This window comes from Gymnogyps californianus, chromosome Z, assembly GCF_018139145.2.
Source record: "Gymnogyps californianus isolate 813 chromosome Z, ASM1813914v2, whole genome shotgun sequence".
NCBI classification, from domain to species: domain Eukaryota; kingdom Metazoa; phylum Chordata; class Aves; order Accipitriformes; family Cathartidae; genus Gymnogyps; species Gymnogyps californianus.
In genome coordinates this window covers 34,312,879-34,330,023 of record NC_059500.1, presented here as the reverse complement: position 1 = coordinate 34,330,023, position 17,145 = coordinate 34,312,879, and the positions used below count along the sequence as shown (strand labels likewise).

The window sequence follows — 17,145 nt, the reverse complement described above, 5'->3', positions numbered from 1 at the left end:
TAAATTGCAAAATGCAAACTTGCTTATTTATACTGGCAGTCCCATAAAGAACATGGTATTCAGAAATATAAGCAAGCTATGAATCTTCGTATATTTTTTAATGCATCTTTGGTTTGGGTTTTTAAGGAAAATCAATGAAAGTGATCATCATAGAATCAAAAGCTGACACAAGTTCTAACGTCTTGTTAGATGAACAAAGTAGAAAGAAACAAGAAAAGATAGGTAATTTTTAAAGTATATTACATCCTACTCTTTTATGAGAGCCTGGTTTCATACCACAGTTATGACAGAACACAGACTTATGATGCCCAGTGTTGAAGAGAGTCGCCCTTTCAGTATTCTATGATACTGCTTCTGGCTGATTAAAGCTGGCATCACGATCCATTAGAGGAGGACGCTGTGCAAGTAGTGTATCAAAACAGGCTACAAAACAGACTTTAGGCAATCAGACTTAAATCAAACTGAGACAGTACAGAATTTGGTTTAAACAATCTTATACTTTATTTTAAAACTTTAAAAAAGCAATTCATTAGAACATATGATTTAAAAGTTTAAAATTTCTGCTATATTTTATACTCATAAAATAATAGTCTCTGGCAGTCATTAATAAGAATAAGGAAGCTATTTGTTAGTCAATATGCACAACAAAGTGCTGTAATAATTCTTTTTATGCTATATAAGCAATTTTCCCCATTAAGTGTGCACATTTTCTCTGCCAATGGTTGATCTGCTGCTAAACATTTCACAAAAGTTTGCTCTGTCTTCAGAATTTGACACTCCAAACAGCCGGTTTAACAAATGAAAGAGCATGGATTATGACAAAAAATCTCAGCAGTGGTGTTAGTATAAACCTCTTAGTTTTGGGTTTGTTTGTAGGGCTTTCTTCTGCTTCACTCTCTTTCATCTTATGTTCCATCAGAAGAGTGCTCTGTAGGAGTTGTTTTTTCTTCCAACCACTGTCAAGTCTTTATTTCTTAAAATATATATTCAGAAGTATATATGAAATATAAACTACATTAGAAAAAGATGTTACTGGCATATTTTCTCTCTCTAGAAACAGTAACTTGTGTCCCAATATCTTTATGTGTTGAATCTTTTTTTACTATGTTTCCTACCACGTATCATTCATGTTCATTTAGTACTAAGAAAAACTATCAGAGTCAGCATTTATATTCCAAAATTAAGTTAAAATAGATTTCAGTCACGTTTTACAAGTCATTTACTTAGAAATTGGTCTCAAGAGGTAAAAAATGATTAGTGAACAATAATGATCAAGTGAGGAAAGATAAAAGACGTATCTGAATGTAAATACCAAGTACATAAAATATTATTCTGGATAACTACATATAAATACTGGTAATTAATGTTCCTGTTTTCTCATACAGTAGCTCATATAGACAGTCCCTTAATAGCCTATTATTAGGTTAATTAAAGTTTCATTTTCCCAGATAAGATCATCTCATGTACTTCTTTGGTTAACAGGACATATGCTTTCTTAGAATTATCTAAAAAATAAAGAGGATCAGAAATTGTAGATGGATTAAAACCTTCATCCACCAGTCGAAATTTTTGTTGTTTGAATGTTCCAGTCATTTCCATTTTTTCCTATAGAAGAGAGAAAGATTTATAGTTCAATAGAAGAGCTTCTTTTCTTTTGCTCACATTCACATTTGTTTTTGAAAATCTTACTTGAGATAAGGTTAATACTGTTTATTCTCATTACGCTGGAAAACTAGAACTTTTGTGCTGCTATGGACCAACACCCAGAGACATGGTGGAAAAAAGTTACAGCCCACTGCTTTCTGCGTTGCTGTGCAGTGTCTCATCACAGTGTCTCATGTAGCCCCAGCCTGCCCGAGACAATCTAGCTTCTTCATTTGCATGCATTATAAAACTACACATCCTAAAGAATCTGAGAGTAAAAACTGTCATTATCAATAACTTCTTACTCATAGAACTCAGGAAATTCTCTGTATCTATGATTATTGTCACCTTAAATAAAGGGTTGAAAGAATCACATACTAAATCAGCCATACTCATACTCAGCCAGGTCCAAGTAAAGGCAGATCTTTACCATATATTTTATAATGTTTTTAAGCTTCTTTTCAGTGTCACTGTGTCCCTTGGAAAAAGTAGTGGGACGCATCTCTAGTGAGACACTTTTCTCTATCCTCCCTACCTCTTCTCAGCCCCACTTTATGACCTCTCTCCATTATCTTCTTTTCTGTATTTACATTTTTATATATATGCAAACAATCTCCGAAAATGAAAAATTAAGTATTATCTCGAACAACTCAGAGAGCTATTGTATCTCCTCCAGATCTACCTCTAGATTGCATCTACCTCCTTTGGTTGGTCTAAGAAACATTCTGACATCTTCTAAACTATGGTTACATGTCAGATCAAGCTCAATTTTTTCCCTTAAAGTTCCACCCACTACCTTCTTTCTTGGTTAATGACAACAGTACCAACAGCAATTGATCTGTAATGTAGGCATTTAAATTCTAATCGAAGTTCCAGATACTTGATATCCAGGCTACCTCCAAGATTCAGATTCCTTCTGCCCAGCATAAAGGCTTTTTTGCACGTCTGTATAGCAATAAATCTAGACTAGGTTCTCATCATTTCATAAACTGACTACTGCAACATTCTCAAGTGTAATCTTGCTTGCTCATATCAGAATGCTGCTGCAAAAGGTATCTTCCTGGACTTATGAGATAGATACATATACATACATTTCAATTTCAAGGTCCATCATAGCCTTTTCCTTTTTCCCGCTTTATTCTGAATCAGTATTCAATCTCCGATTGGCCCAGGGAACCAACTTCCAGAACTTACCTTCTCTTTTCAAACAATAATTATTTTTTTCATCTTCTCCTCAGACTTAGGAGACTTACTTCATAAGCATCTTCAAAAACATTTTTCTGTTTGTCTTTGTCATGATGTTTTCAAAACACTTACCAGAAATGAAGATGCTTATCAGACTTCACTTATCGTGATGATCAGTATTGTATGTTTTCTACACTCTCCCATTTTTTTTCTAGCCACATGTAGTCCCTTGTATTACATTTACAGTTTTAACTCTTTTTAGGGGAGGGACTATTTTTTTTCCTAAATTGGACAGTTACTACAGCAAAGTACTAGTACACAAATAGGGATGACTTTGATGATTATGGTGGTGACAATAATAATGTACATTTTTAATTCACCTTTTCAATTTACCTAGTACCTTTTCAAATGCTTTAACTTTTGTCATTATATTACACAGCAAATAACATTTCATTTATTGTGCAGTGTCTCCTGCTTTAGCTCTACTTCTCTCTTCTCTCATTTCCACTGAGTAAAATGGATTTTAGATTATTTTCTCCAGAAGCAATTGTTCATATTTTACTAATTTGAATCTTTTTGTTTTCCCATGTTCATGCTTCTAATCTCCCTAAATCCTTTTCTTTGATCTCTATCCTTACTCATTCGTACAATTCCTCCTGTTTTAACATAATCTGCAAATTTTATTGACTTTTTGTGTAATGCCTTTTCCAGGACTCCATTAATGAAGACAGCAAAGGACCGGTTCTAAAACTAATCAAGTGATATATGAACAAGCACTTTCTGTTATTCATTTAGCCTTTTCTGTGTTCAAATGTTGTAGATGTTTGTATGCACTGTGCAATAATGCAGCTTACCTGGACTCTTAAAAAAAGAGGACAAGCATAACTTGGTAGATAGGTCACTACTTGCTTATACATTTGCTCCAAGTCTAATGATGTATTCTGCTTTAAAATAAGAGAGGCCATTCCTGCTTTTCCTTCATGATCTGAGGGGAAGGAAGTGAGATGAGAATTTTGAAACATGAATAGAGATGACATTTTAGTGATGAACCTTACAAAAAAGAACTGTAGTGCATTAATAAACTGACAGTCATATATCATCTTCTGAGTTTCAGTAAAGCTGGAAGATTACATTCATATTTTGTATGATATTACATATATTTGGAGATCACTCGAGAGATCAGTTAAGCAATAATGCTGTAAATGAGTTTGGCAGGTAAGAGTAAATGGAGTCCCATGCTCAACATTAATCAATAAATGTGGATAAACATCAACACCATTCCTCTCAAAAACAACAGCGCTGAGCCTCTTTCCCGGATTAGCCAATTATGTCTTCTCTTCAGTTTATGCCTTTCTCTCTTGCCAGTATATTCTCTCAAAACTGTGGATCTGAATGTTGTTAACAGAGAGACAGATTAGAAGTTCTTACTGGTTTGTCTGGAAAGAGAGAGCACTGTGGGTCTGTGGGAAAGACCAAAATGGGTAAAATATAAAAGCCATGAACTTAAGCAATCAAAAATAACTGCACACTTTAACCATCAGCTAGTAATAATGGCAGAGACATTCTGCCAACCTTATCTTTTGTCTCCTTTCTATATTTTTTTCCTAATACTACAAAATCTGTAAGGAACTTGATTTGTTTATGTGCAATTATCAAGGCAGTCGCCTAAACTGGGTAGGAATCTGCAGGTAAATGTTGTATAGGAAATGAGAAGCTCTCATATTTTTGAGTCTGATTTTCAGTCAGTCTTCTTTATTGTGATCTTTCTTGTTGTGTGGCTATACAACTAGACGCAAGTGACACCTTTTTCACATTTTAAACTCTTTTATCATTTTGTGGTGCATTCACCCTGGCCAACAACCAAACATCCAGCCAGCTTCTCACTCACCCCCTTCTCCCATGGGATGGGAAGGCAACAGAAGGAAAGCAAGAAGACTCATGTATCAAGATAATGGCAGTTTAATAGGGAAAGCAAAAGCTGCATGCACAACCAAAGCAAAACCAGGACTTCATTCACTATTTCCCATTGTCAGGCAGATATCCAGCTACTTCCTGCAGGGCAAGGCCTCACTCAGCACATACAGTGGTTGCTTGGGAAGACAAACACCATAACGACAAACATCTCACCCTCTTCCTTTCCCCAAGCTTTTATTACTGAGCATGGCATCATATGATATGGAATATCCCTTTGGTCCGTTTGGGCCCGCTGTCCCTTCTACATCTGCTCCCAACTTCTTGCCCACCCCCAGCGTACTCGCTGCAGGGAGAAAGCCTTCATACTGTGCAAGCTTTGTTCAGTGATAGCCAAGCGTTGGTAAGTTATCAACACTGTTTTAACCACCAATGCAAAGCACAGCACCATATGGACTCCTACAAAGAAACTTATCTCTATCCCAGCCAGACCTAGTACACATTTTACAAAAAGATTTAGCATGAATGGGAATCAAGCCCAGATGATCTCATGAAAATTAACAAAAAAAAATTATTAAAAAGAAATTAATGTATTTTCTTTCTTAATAATTTATTTTTCTCCTCATTTGCTTTTTCACCTTGTCCTTGGTTTTGTAATCTGTCTGTTTACAGATGGTTTATGAGGCTAAGTGAAAAGTGAAATAAGACAGAAGAATGTCTTCATACACTTTCCTTAGAGTTACTTTAATTCTTACCTTGTTGACATTTTATTTTGACACATGGATGTGTGGATTTTCCACAGGTGTGAATTTAATAATTTTTTAAACTTTAATTTAGATTATGTAGCTATCACAAATTCATGAAAGATAACTTTTCAAAAATACACATCACTGCATATACATAAAAATGCATGATTCACTGGCTCATTCACAATCTGGTGGTATTTTCATTATCTACATCTACATTTTAACTAGGTATTAAACAGATGACTCAATCAGAAGTGATTCATAGGCTTGAAACATAAAATAAAAGAGTTATGAGGGTTAACAACTAACCTAGGGGAAGAAAAACATACAGCTAGATCTTCTTTTACCTGGCACAGATACACCATACACATTTGCTTCTTGTATGAAGTCCAACATTACAATGACGTCGGAAACTTCTGTAGTTGCAACATTCTCCCCTTTCCATCTAAAACATGTGAAAAAATAATTTAATCCCATGAAAACATATGGACACTTCCTCTTTAAAAAACATTAACTTTACTAGGAACTCCATTCATTTCAGACTAACAACACCTCAAATTTGTTCCCACTTGTCACATTGGTATATTGATCTGATCACCAGAAGACAACACTTGCAATTCAAATGGTACTGGATATTAGCTATCACTATAAATCACAATGAAAGCTTATAATAATCTGACAGAATGGTTTTCAAAATTTTGACATGTGTCTAAACATATCAAATGTGACCAGTCTTTAGTATTTGATACATTTTTCTCCACTTCAGTATACAACTTCCTTGCTCTCAGCAAAACCATCACTAGCTACTATGCTTATTGGAAGGACTGTTCAAAGAGCTGTAGTTCCTACAAAACATTCTGGAAATGAGATATCCAGCTCCACAGGAACACTTTTTTACAAAATTAAGCCCCAATCATCCACTCCAAGATCATTATAAACTACATCACAATAGTAATAAATGGAACACTTCTGGTTGAAAACAAATAGAACAGTATTATTCTATTCTGCATGTCCATGTTTTTTAATGAAGAAATGTGAAAAGAAACAATTATTATACCTGAAGGTATCTCCAATCCGGTCCCAAAAATAAAGAAAATTCTCATGGTCTTGAACCATTAGATCTCCAGTATTAAAATAAAGATCTCCCTTCTTAAATACCTCACAGAGTAATTTCTTTTCTGTGTGTCTCTTATTGCCAGCATAACCAAAGAAGGGGTTCTTCGCATTGACTTTGGAAATGAGAAGACCAGCCTCACCTATACAGAGAAGTTGAAAGAATGTAAACCTAAGGTATCATTGCACATTTCCTGTACTTTACATTAATATTAATTTGGTACATATGATTTTGCAAGACCAGGAACCACGTTTGGCAAGATTCACTACATAAGACCCCAAAATAAAAACTTACCTGTTTCTACTGCTTTACCATTCCCATGGTCACCTCTACACACAAGTGACCATGAAGACACAGTACAATATTGTCCACTCAAATTCCCAGTCTTTTGTATTTCTTCCTGATGACTCATCAAACAGTTTTCTCCCAGAACCATCATCTATCAATTGTGAGATCACTAGTAGGTTTACTAGCCTCTCAAAGTGCACACTTCAAGTGAGTATTATGTCCCACTCCCCGCACCTTACTGAATTTCCAGTGATAAATCTCAACTTCATCAGCTTCCTACTGAAAAAACAGTGTTAATAAAAAGCAGGTGTTCAACCCAGGCATTAAATCCTTATTTAGTCTCCTTTCAGAAGTTCTGAGAACACTTCTTAAGAATTTTCATTAATGTGGTATAGCCTCATTGCTTACTTTTTGGAGTAAAATATAAAGGTTTTAATATATTTTTTTTTCTCAAAAAATAGGGAGAGATGGGGATAGGATTATCCTATTATGCATGTAGAGTATCAGGGTGTTAGTTTGCTGTAAGTAGAATAGTTGTATAAACTCCTAACCTTTTTGGAAGCACAAGAGTTACATTACTTTGTATCAGAGACAAGAATGATAAATATGAAAATATATAAAAATAAAAATGTGTCCAAAGGTATGCACAATTTTTAATTTAAGACTGCCTCCTGATAAAAGAGCTGTGCCTTTTTTCCATAAACTGGTAGTGTTTAAGCTGAAAGCATTTAGTTCACTGGTAGTATCACTGCAGCCATGATGCTCTGAAGATATAGGGCAAGGGTAAGACAAAGTCTTAGAGATATAGAGATAATACTTTTTCTTAGACTGACTGGTATAACTGGAAAAAATTAGACCAGGTGTCTAATTAGAGCATGTGTTCCCTTCACAGGTCAGTCTGACATCCCTACAGATAATTTCCTATAAAATTTCATGTTTTGGGGACCGTATTTTCCTGAAAGTGCCCATCTTTCATTAAGACCTGTTAAGAGAATCTCTTAACTCCTTTGAAAAATCTGCTTCAGCTCCCTGTTAAACCTGTCTGCCTGACCTTTAACAGGAGTTTTTCTTGCTTCAGCTTCCAGGCATTAATTACAGCTGTTACCTTCCTACAGTACAACAGAGATGCTTCAGTATCTGATAAACACTTTGAAAATAGGTATAATCAAGAGATACCAGATATTTGCTAAGTATTTTGAAGACAGCTATAATCAAGCAACCTCTTTTTAAAAAAAAAGATAAGCTTAATCAACTCACTTAGTCAGGAACACTTAATCTCTCACCAAAAAGCATTTGCTCTAATCCACCATTCTTTCTTGTAGATCTCTTAGGCAACCATCTCACTATGTTAACCTCCTTTAGAAAACACAGATGTCATTATCTACATATTCAGAGATCACATCATCACTGTTGAACATTGCGCTTCTGTGAACTTAGGATCTCCTAAGTTCTTCTGGTGTCAGCACTGGTATGTTTAATAATGTTCTTAGATAAAAAATCATATTGCTTTTGTCAAAACAAAGAGTAATAGTTGATGTTGGCATAGTACAGTAACACAATCACAAGGCTCCTTAAAAAAATTGTCTGGAGTATTTGTATTACAATCAAAAGGTCGTTACATCCTACTAAAATACATACTTACCTTTCTTAACTTTTTCACACCAACCATGCTTATTTCTAATTGGTTCATCTTTTTGGAAATCATACTTGATTAAATCAAATGGGAAAAAAAGCTGAAAAAGGGAAAAAGGGTCATCAGTTATTCATCTACACAGTGACATCTGGTGGCAGCAAATAGAAGCAAGGAAACCTTTACTCCAGTCTTGCTCATCCAGAAGTAGAATGTAGTTTCATTTAAAACTGAAGATACTCTGTATGCAGACTTACACCATTTCCTAGAGATAAGCAATATAAAAACATTTTTATAATCTTGTAACTTTCAAAAATACTTGGTGAAGACATAGAACTGTAATTTTGTGAATCTTCTTACAAATAAGTTATGGGATCCACATATCAGTGGAAGAGCCTACATGAGTCAGGATAATAGAAGCGTATCTGGAATTTAACTGACGTTTAATGGTGGTAGCTGATATTAAAAGTGTTCTTGGGGTCTTCTGGCACCTAAAAGAACTGGGAAAGCAAAGGCCTAAATCTCCTTATAAAGAGAAACCTGCTTCCTGTTGGGCTTTACTCTTGCTTAAGTAGCCTCAGTTCTTCCCTCAAGCTTTCTCAGGCTGGTGTATGGTGGGAAGTTCTATCACAAGCACCAGCAGGATACGTATTCCGATGTCATTTGACATGGTTATGTAGCTGTGCATGTTCCACAGTTATGTCAGGGTTAGTTCTGCATTTTTCTGAAATACTGTGAACCCTTGAGTCCTGACGCTGCTGACCTAACTGACCTCCTAGTTATGTTTTACAGCTAACCTTCCTCTTGTATAAGGACCAGAGAATGTGGCTCTGAGTAAGGTGAAGGAGAGGGCAAGACACTCTTATCAACACTAGAAATGGCAATACTTTTAAAATATATATTTTTATATATATAGTTATATTTTTTTATAATATACAGGGTCTGACTCTTATTTCACTTCATTTTTCTACCGTGATATAAATCCAAATTAGACCTTTGAGAGACATTGACAGATATCATATGCCTGATACTATATGGACCACTGTGTTTGCAGTTATTACCTTAAGGCTTCAGTTTGCCCAGCTTGGGATTCTGATTTCCCTTTTCATAAAGAAGTATAATCGCAATCTATTTAACAACTAGTCAAACCAAGAATATACAATTATCTTCTCCTGGAGAAATCTTGGCAAGCAGAGAAAACAATTCTGAAAACATATGAATATACACCTGCACTTCACAATAAAGAAATGCAATATAATTTAAGGATGGTGTAATGAAAGTGACTGAAGTAAAGGGTAGGATGCTAAAACGTAAACCCCTTTGCTTTTCTGCAACTAGTCTGGATGAAGAGTTGCATAATTTTTTTATCCTAATTTGAAATGTTGCTGTAGCTATATCACATCATTTTGTCTTCAAGGAAGTCTGAATAAATAGCAATTTGAATTAAACATCAAGCACAAAATTTCAGTCTCATATAGACAACCTTGTTTCACTGAGTCTTTTCAATGTTCACCACTGTGTTTTCCTTCTACCCTAAGTCTGAAACAAAAAGATATTTTTAACAGTTGATAAAAGGAACAAGGTCATATGCAAAATCAAGTCATGATCCAAGAATTGGGCACTTTTTGAATAAAGTGAAGGGTATTTTTTTTTAATAACTACAGACTATAGCTTTTACCAAAGTCAAGAATTTGAGAGCCAGAAAGTTCACCTTCATTACAAAATAATTGTATTATTCTTGATGAACAGAATGGGAGGTATTCATAATAAACACAAGTCATTCTTTCTTAGAGTCTTTTCTTTTGGCTGTCTACATTTAATTGCTGTTCTTTTTCACTTTCTTTTTTACATTGATATTTACTACTTTAATAGGTTTCATATGACAGACCAAATGCAATGAATAATATAAATAGTAACAATTAAATGGTATAAAATAAAATGCTATTCTGATATTTTTGTGTTTGATTAGAACAGCAGTGTGCCCTGTTCAGTTCCATTTTTAACTGTTCATTCCTTCAAACCTCAATAGCTGTTTCTTGTCTACATATTGGTCTATATGATGCATTATTTTAAGTTGTTATAAATACTCAGAAACTTTAATTTAGTATCTGAAATCATATAAAAACTGTTGAGACTTTTACTATTTCTGTTGCTGCATACATCTTCTAGTGCCTGCAACTTTAGAGTATTAACTATGCCTATTCCAGTTAGCTTTTTGAAATAATAGTCATGCAAATACATAATTAAAAGGAGAAAACACCACATTTTGCATTAGACATGCATAATGAAACTATGCCAATATACATTCTGTGCAAACAGCTGCCTCTGTGCAAACAGCTTGCTTTTCATATTAAATACTAGAAAATGAAAGCTCCAGAGCAAAGCATTTAGTCTGGGTACAGGCCTACATTTGTTTTATCTCATTATTTAAAATTTATTGGAAAAGAGGGCCTGAGCTGTTGAAGCATTACCGTATTATTTTCACAGAGTACTGCATGCAGTAGTTAAAATGCACTCATTTTAATCTACAGTTTACTCCCTAAAGCACCACATAAATGTACCAAACAAAAAGCATCATTTATCTAGCAGAAACTCAAAATGAGTTAATCTGCAACATTATTGTCTGTTACTATGCTGCCTGGATGTTATCTAATAACAGCATCCCACTCCCACTCCTTTTTTTTTAATTGACTGGAAATACGTGTGTTTAAGTATTGTTTTGAAAACAGTTTTGAAATTCCTGAAGTTTCAACTTCTAGCGAATGCTCACAGAACCTTCATCAGAGAACAAAGATCACAAGCTATTGCTTTTTATTTAGTTATTTGTTTTAGAGATGAGATATTGTTGAATTCTCTAGGAGAATATCTGTTCATAAAACAAAGCATTACATTTACTAGATTTAGTTCCAAGCATCTTAAAAAAGTGAAATGTAAGGAAAAAAAAAATTCTGGAGCATAGTATCATCATATTGTAGAAATGTTTTAAAAATATACTTGTAATGCCTTGTTTATGCTGTAAAGAGTAGATGTACAGGTCCTCTGCATAGTTTTGTTAGCCAAAGTAAACAAAACCAATAAAAAAACCGTTTAAAGCTATGCTTGATATTAACTGAATCACCGCATATTATAATAAAATACCTCGGAATACACTTAAAGTACCTTAGATTATTTTAGCTTGAAACTAGTCAAAAGAGCAGAAACAACAGTAATTTTCATTGGCCAATGAACATAAGAGCTTCCATTGCTTGGATTAACACATGCCAATGTTCTTCCTGTGAATCCAGTTTTCCAGGGTCTTAAGATTTGCTTAAACCTAACTTTGTTTACTTTTAAATTAAAAAGTATCTCTTCTGCCACTTAAGTTCTATGACTGGATGAAAAAAGTGCATAATACTAATTCTGTGTTGCTGCGTGAAGGACAAAATATTTTATATGTCGAAATGATTTATGATTTGTTATGAGATTTAAATATTTCTCAGCTCAAAGCTGATTTTGATCCATGCAGTTTTGAGTAAGAGAGATTTAGATTTCTGTAATAGTTGGAATACTTATGCTTAAAATAATGAAAAAATACATTTATAAATAAAGTTTGGAATATTGTTTTTTACATGATGTTTTTTCAGGTTGTCGTGGTTTAACCCCAGCCAGCAACTAAGCACCACGCAGCCGCTTCCCCCTTCCCCTTCCCAGTGGGGTGAGGAGGAGGAAAGAGGGGAAAAAAAAGTAAAACTCGTGGGTTGAGATAAGAACAGTTTAATAACTAAAGTAAAATATAATACTAACAATAGTAATAATGAAATACAATAATAATAATAGTAGTGAAAAGGAATATAACAAAAAGGAGGGGGAGGAAGGGAAAAAAAACCCAACCCAACAACAACAAAAGAAAAAAAAACCACCAGTGATGCACAATGCAATTGCTCACCACCCGCTGACCGATGCCCAGTTAGTTCCCGAGCCACGATCCGCGCCGCCCGGCCAACTCCCCCCTGTTTATATACTGGGCATGACGTTCCATGGTATGGAATACCCCTTTGGCTAGTTCAAGTCAGCGGCCCCGGCTCTGCTCCCTCCCAGCTTCTTGCTCACCTGCTTGCTGGCAGAGCACGGGAAACTGGAAAGTCTTTGGCTGAAGATAAGCGCTACTTAGCAACAACTAAAACATCGGAGTGTTATCAACATCATTCTCACACTAAATCCAAAACACAGCACTGTGGCAGCTACTAAGAAGAAAATTAACTCTGTCCCAGCCGAAACCAGGACACAGGTGTACTTGCCATGGGTTATTTTTAGCCCTTCTTACAAGCTTCCTTGGATCTCATTAGTCTCACTCTCCCATTGCATGTTCTCTGCCATCACTCAGAATTTATTTCAGTGTAAGAAAGAGATTTATATATATATTTGATAGACATGACTGAGAGTCTTACAGATTTTTCCCATATCACATTTATATAAATACACACATAATGTATGTCATATATAATAAAATTAATCATTAATATTAACTACATAGGTATGCAAGTTGTAAATATTAAACAGTCATTTATTATATTACTATGTTAATCTATATACTATCTTCTTTGTAAAACATTTTAAGTTTTACCAGCTAAAAAGCTATTCAGAGGCTTCTACTTTTCTATTCATTGACTCTATATAAACATCCTTATTGAAGGATTTATTCATATACCAGAGTGATGCTTTCAAGCACATGAACCAATCCCTCTTAAATAAAGAGTACAGTGTGAAAATAAACAAGTGCAAACAAGAGCACTGCTTCAAGTTAACATCTCACACACAGTGGCTTCTTGGATATTTGGCAACTACTGTAACATTCATCTGTTTCTTCCTACTAACTTGTGTCTTCCAAATTATTTATGAAAATAAATGTGTTATGTAGAACCTTAATATTTATCACAAGTATTTGTCCCCAACCCTTGGCAGTTACTGACATAAAGTTACTTTGCTCATTCTGAGAGCTCAATTTGTCTTTGAAAGCTGTAACTTTTGTCTGCATTTCACCCTTAGAAACTGTGCCATTGCCATTACCTACAACAGAAATGCCTTCCTATTTCTTTTCCTGTTTCCCTGCTAAAAATATTATACTTTGAACCTACCGGCTATTATTCCCACTATACTCTCAATATCTGTATGTATGGGTTTTTATACTGCATTTACTTCATTCCGACTGTGCAATCATGCCAGTAGAAACAGAGTAAGCTTCTTCCTTCTCCTTTACTGTATCACACATATGAACACACAAGCCTCTTTTCCCCTTTGTCAGTTCTCTTTCTTCCTATTCCCAGTTTAAGAAATGGGTGTTTAGGAAATCCCTAGAGAGTATGTCTAAGGGTATCTCCTCATATTGTCCCATGTGTCAAGAGAATAATGTTTCAAAAGTTGTTGTAGCACTTCTTTGAAGAAACAAAAAAAATTAGGAATTGGATGGCTGGGCCCTGTCTGTGCCATTCTCTGCTTTCCAGCAGGAGACAGTCTCCCTTTCCAACTTCAGATCATTCATGGGTCAGCAAATAGAAATAAAGCTGCTCTCCTTTATGTATTGCTAGATGTCCAGCGGATGTCCTTCAGACTTAAGTAAAACAAACACAACAGCTACACTTCAGAATGCATTGTTTAATAATCTGTAACCTGTAAAATGTATTTTTAAAAAAACCCACAACAAATGCCTGAAATAAGTCAAAATGAACTTATCTATGGCATTAAAATACACGGTTAGTTTGTGTCACAATACTCATAGATTGCGAAGTAATCAAAAACACATATAAAAGGTCCCCAAACTTAAGTATTTGTTTAAATATGTACTTTTTTTTGAAAAAAGAAAATCACTAAAAAGTATGTATCATGATATTTTCAACATTCCTTCTCTCTCTTAACCTATTCTAGACTTTTCTGAAACTGCGGAATATCTAAGCCCTTGTTCATGTCAACACTACTCTGCTGCAGCATATGAGGGAGCTAGCTGCTCCTGCAAACAAGTGTCATGAGGCAGACTGAAAGAACTGCCATAGAGAGCAACTGCACCATTGACAGAATCAGAGCTCCAGTAGTTAACAGATTGCAGAACTGTTAATTTGAGACATGTAACTATTGTAATATTATTAATATGCCATATTGTTCCACTGACACAAATTCTTTTAGAGAAAGAGAGACTGTGTATGTTGCACAACCATAAATGCTCTGGATCAAAACATATTACTTATGAAAAAGCTCCTGATGGAGCTTTGGAGTAGTCTCCGAAACCTCCTTGATTTGGAAGAGATTTGGGGCAGTTCTATTTCCACATAAAATGGGTCATATAATCCACCCACTGACCTGGCTAGACGTACCATGCCCGTGTAACCAAGGTGAGGTAGTTGGTCTCTGCACTGAATCTGGTTTTCAGTGACAACCTTCATTCTTCCCTCAAACTCTACAGTCATAGAATGCCAAATGTATATACATTGGGGGAAGAGTTGGGAGCCAATACACTTCAGGCCCCTTGGTAAATGGTAACAGCTAAATATTGAGCCTGCTCATAAATAATGTGCTTTAGCTACTTTCCTTAAGACAGAAACTACAGAAATAACTGAAGACTTACTGTAGATTTATTTCTAGGGAAAAGAGAGTATTGAAAAAGATAGAATAAAATTGATTTCAAGCCAAGCCAAATGGAATGAATGGCTTTTTCCGGTTCATAAAATATCTTATGGTCTTTCCATATTCATACTGAGTAAGCAAGGGGACAATCCGTAATTATCTTAGCAGACTATACTGATGTTTCCATAGACTATAACAGTTCCAACTTGGAATAGTATAAATTACAGAAAAGACGCCTAGTGAGATCAAGTATTCAGTTACAATTGCATTTATTTTTTAATTGCAGTTTGCATCAGCTATTTTTTCTCCTAATCAAATCATAAGTCCAATCATTAAAGAGGAAAAAGTAGCACATTTCATGTGCAAAAACCCCCAAAATACTAATCCTCCTTTTGGAAACACAAACGGCATATGTTATTGACATATGAAGTGCCACTATTAATACATGAAAAACCTCCACACTACTTGATTAAAAATACAGATAATTAAATCAATAAATAGGTAATTTCAAGTCTAATCCTTTATCTGCTGTAACCTTTACATGGTATTTCCAAAAGGTTAATGACTTATGACAAAACTCTGTCAAAAGTTCTGAAATATTGAAAACAAGTTTACTCAGGTTTGGAACAAATGTAAAATTCATAAGATTAAAAAAAAAGGTTTAAAATAATTAAAGCACGTGGCTTAGAAAAGTCTGAAACAAAAATTAACATCAGCTTTAAGGTTCCTGGTTCATCTACTGCTCCCTAAAGTCCAGATTCCTGATTTCCTGTAGTGGATCTGTACCCTTCTAGAGATGTCCATCAGCACCAAATGTCCCCCATGCATTCTACAGAGCATCAGTCATGTAGAACAGAGATTTAGCAGAGTTGGTCTGCTTAAATTCCTGAGCTCTCAACAGTTTCTGAAAAACACGCTAGCTCTTGTGGTGTTTTTCTAAGTATTTCCAGGTTCCTCCCTGCAGTCTGGGTTCCTATCCCACAAAGGAAGAATTCCTCTGGCTCCGAGTTGTAAAGTAGTTTGCAGTGATTGTAATGTGGTGATGCTGTATTGAGGTTGTGGACCCTGGAACATATGCTGCCTAGAAACGTATTTGCACGTCATCAGAAGATACCTCTGATGTATTTCCAAACAATATTTTTACATCATTCTCTGAAAAAAAGTTTTGTCAGGACATTTTACTATCAGTTCTCCTCAGGAGCACAAATGCCACTTAAGTCAGCAGGATTTGTATATATAGATAGGTATCTCAGTATTGATCGGTATCTCAGTTAATTTGCAAATTCTAGGCAATGCGTGTAGTCTTATTTATTTCAAGAGTAAAAATTGGTGTAAATAACATAACGTTAAATATCTAGTCTCCTTGCTAGAAAGCCTTGCTAAACAATCTTTCATACTAGCTAAACCTTGGGACACACATTACTTACTGACTTCTCAAATCATTTAAGAGATGGTAATAACAGGACCCAAAGGGAAAAATCTATCTGTGAATTTCAAGCTGAAATACATTCTTCATTTACTCAAAAGGATGAAGGAAAAGGCACCGTGTGATATAAATAATATGTATTCCTCTTCCCCAAGACATATAACTTCCATTGTCAAAGCTGATGAAATACAAAACAGAGACTATTGAATAAGCAGTGAAAAAGATGTATGTTTCTTCTAGTTTTAGTAACCTAGAAAAAAACAAATAAATACAGCAGACTTGGTAGATAGACGGGCATAGAATTTTTGAATTAATACCCTTGGCAAGTATTGACTGTCATAATTACTCATCAGTGATTATATTTGTATTGTGTTATCTTTGAAATTTCTGAATAATGATACAGACTAGATGTAGTTTAATTGAGTTACTTATATTCAATTGAGTTACCTATGTTTAATTGCACCTAGGTATAAAATATCTCTTAAAGTTATATCTGCCTATATGTTACTTTATTTTAATTACTATTAATTCATATTTATGCCAAATATTTACAGAGTAATATGCACTATAAACATACTCTTTGAAAACAGCTCTAAATATAATCTGT

General features: G+C 34.8%; 1 protein-coding gene across 3 annotated transcripts in view; it reads right to left on the bottom strand.

The window, feature by feature from the left end:
- Nucleotides 1-483: 483 nt before the first annotated feature.
- LOC127027160 (long-chain fatty acid transport protein 6-like) overlaps nucleotides 484-17,145 on the bottom strand; it is a 41,521-nt gene continuing 24,859 nt past the window's right edge. For all 3 annotated transcript variants that reach the window (XM_050912704.1, XM_050912705.1, XM_050912706.1), the window contains 5 exons: nucleotides 8,531-8,621; nucleotides 6,544-6,742; nucleotides 5,834-5,931; nucleotides 3,684-3,814; nucleotides 484-1,605 (listed from right to left, as the gene is read on the bottom strand). In XM_050912704.1, coding sequence (XP_050768661.1) covers nucleotides 1,429-1,605; nucleotides 3,684-3,814; nucleotides 5,834-5,931; nucleotides 6,544-6,742; nucleotides 8,531-8,621 — 696 coding nt within the window. In that variant the 3' untranslated portion in view covers nucleotides 484-1,428. The remainder of the gene's footprint in view (nucleotides 1,606-3,683; nucleotides 3,815-5,833; nucleotides 5,932-6,543; nucleotides 6,743-8,530; nucleotides 8,622-17,145) is intronic.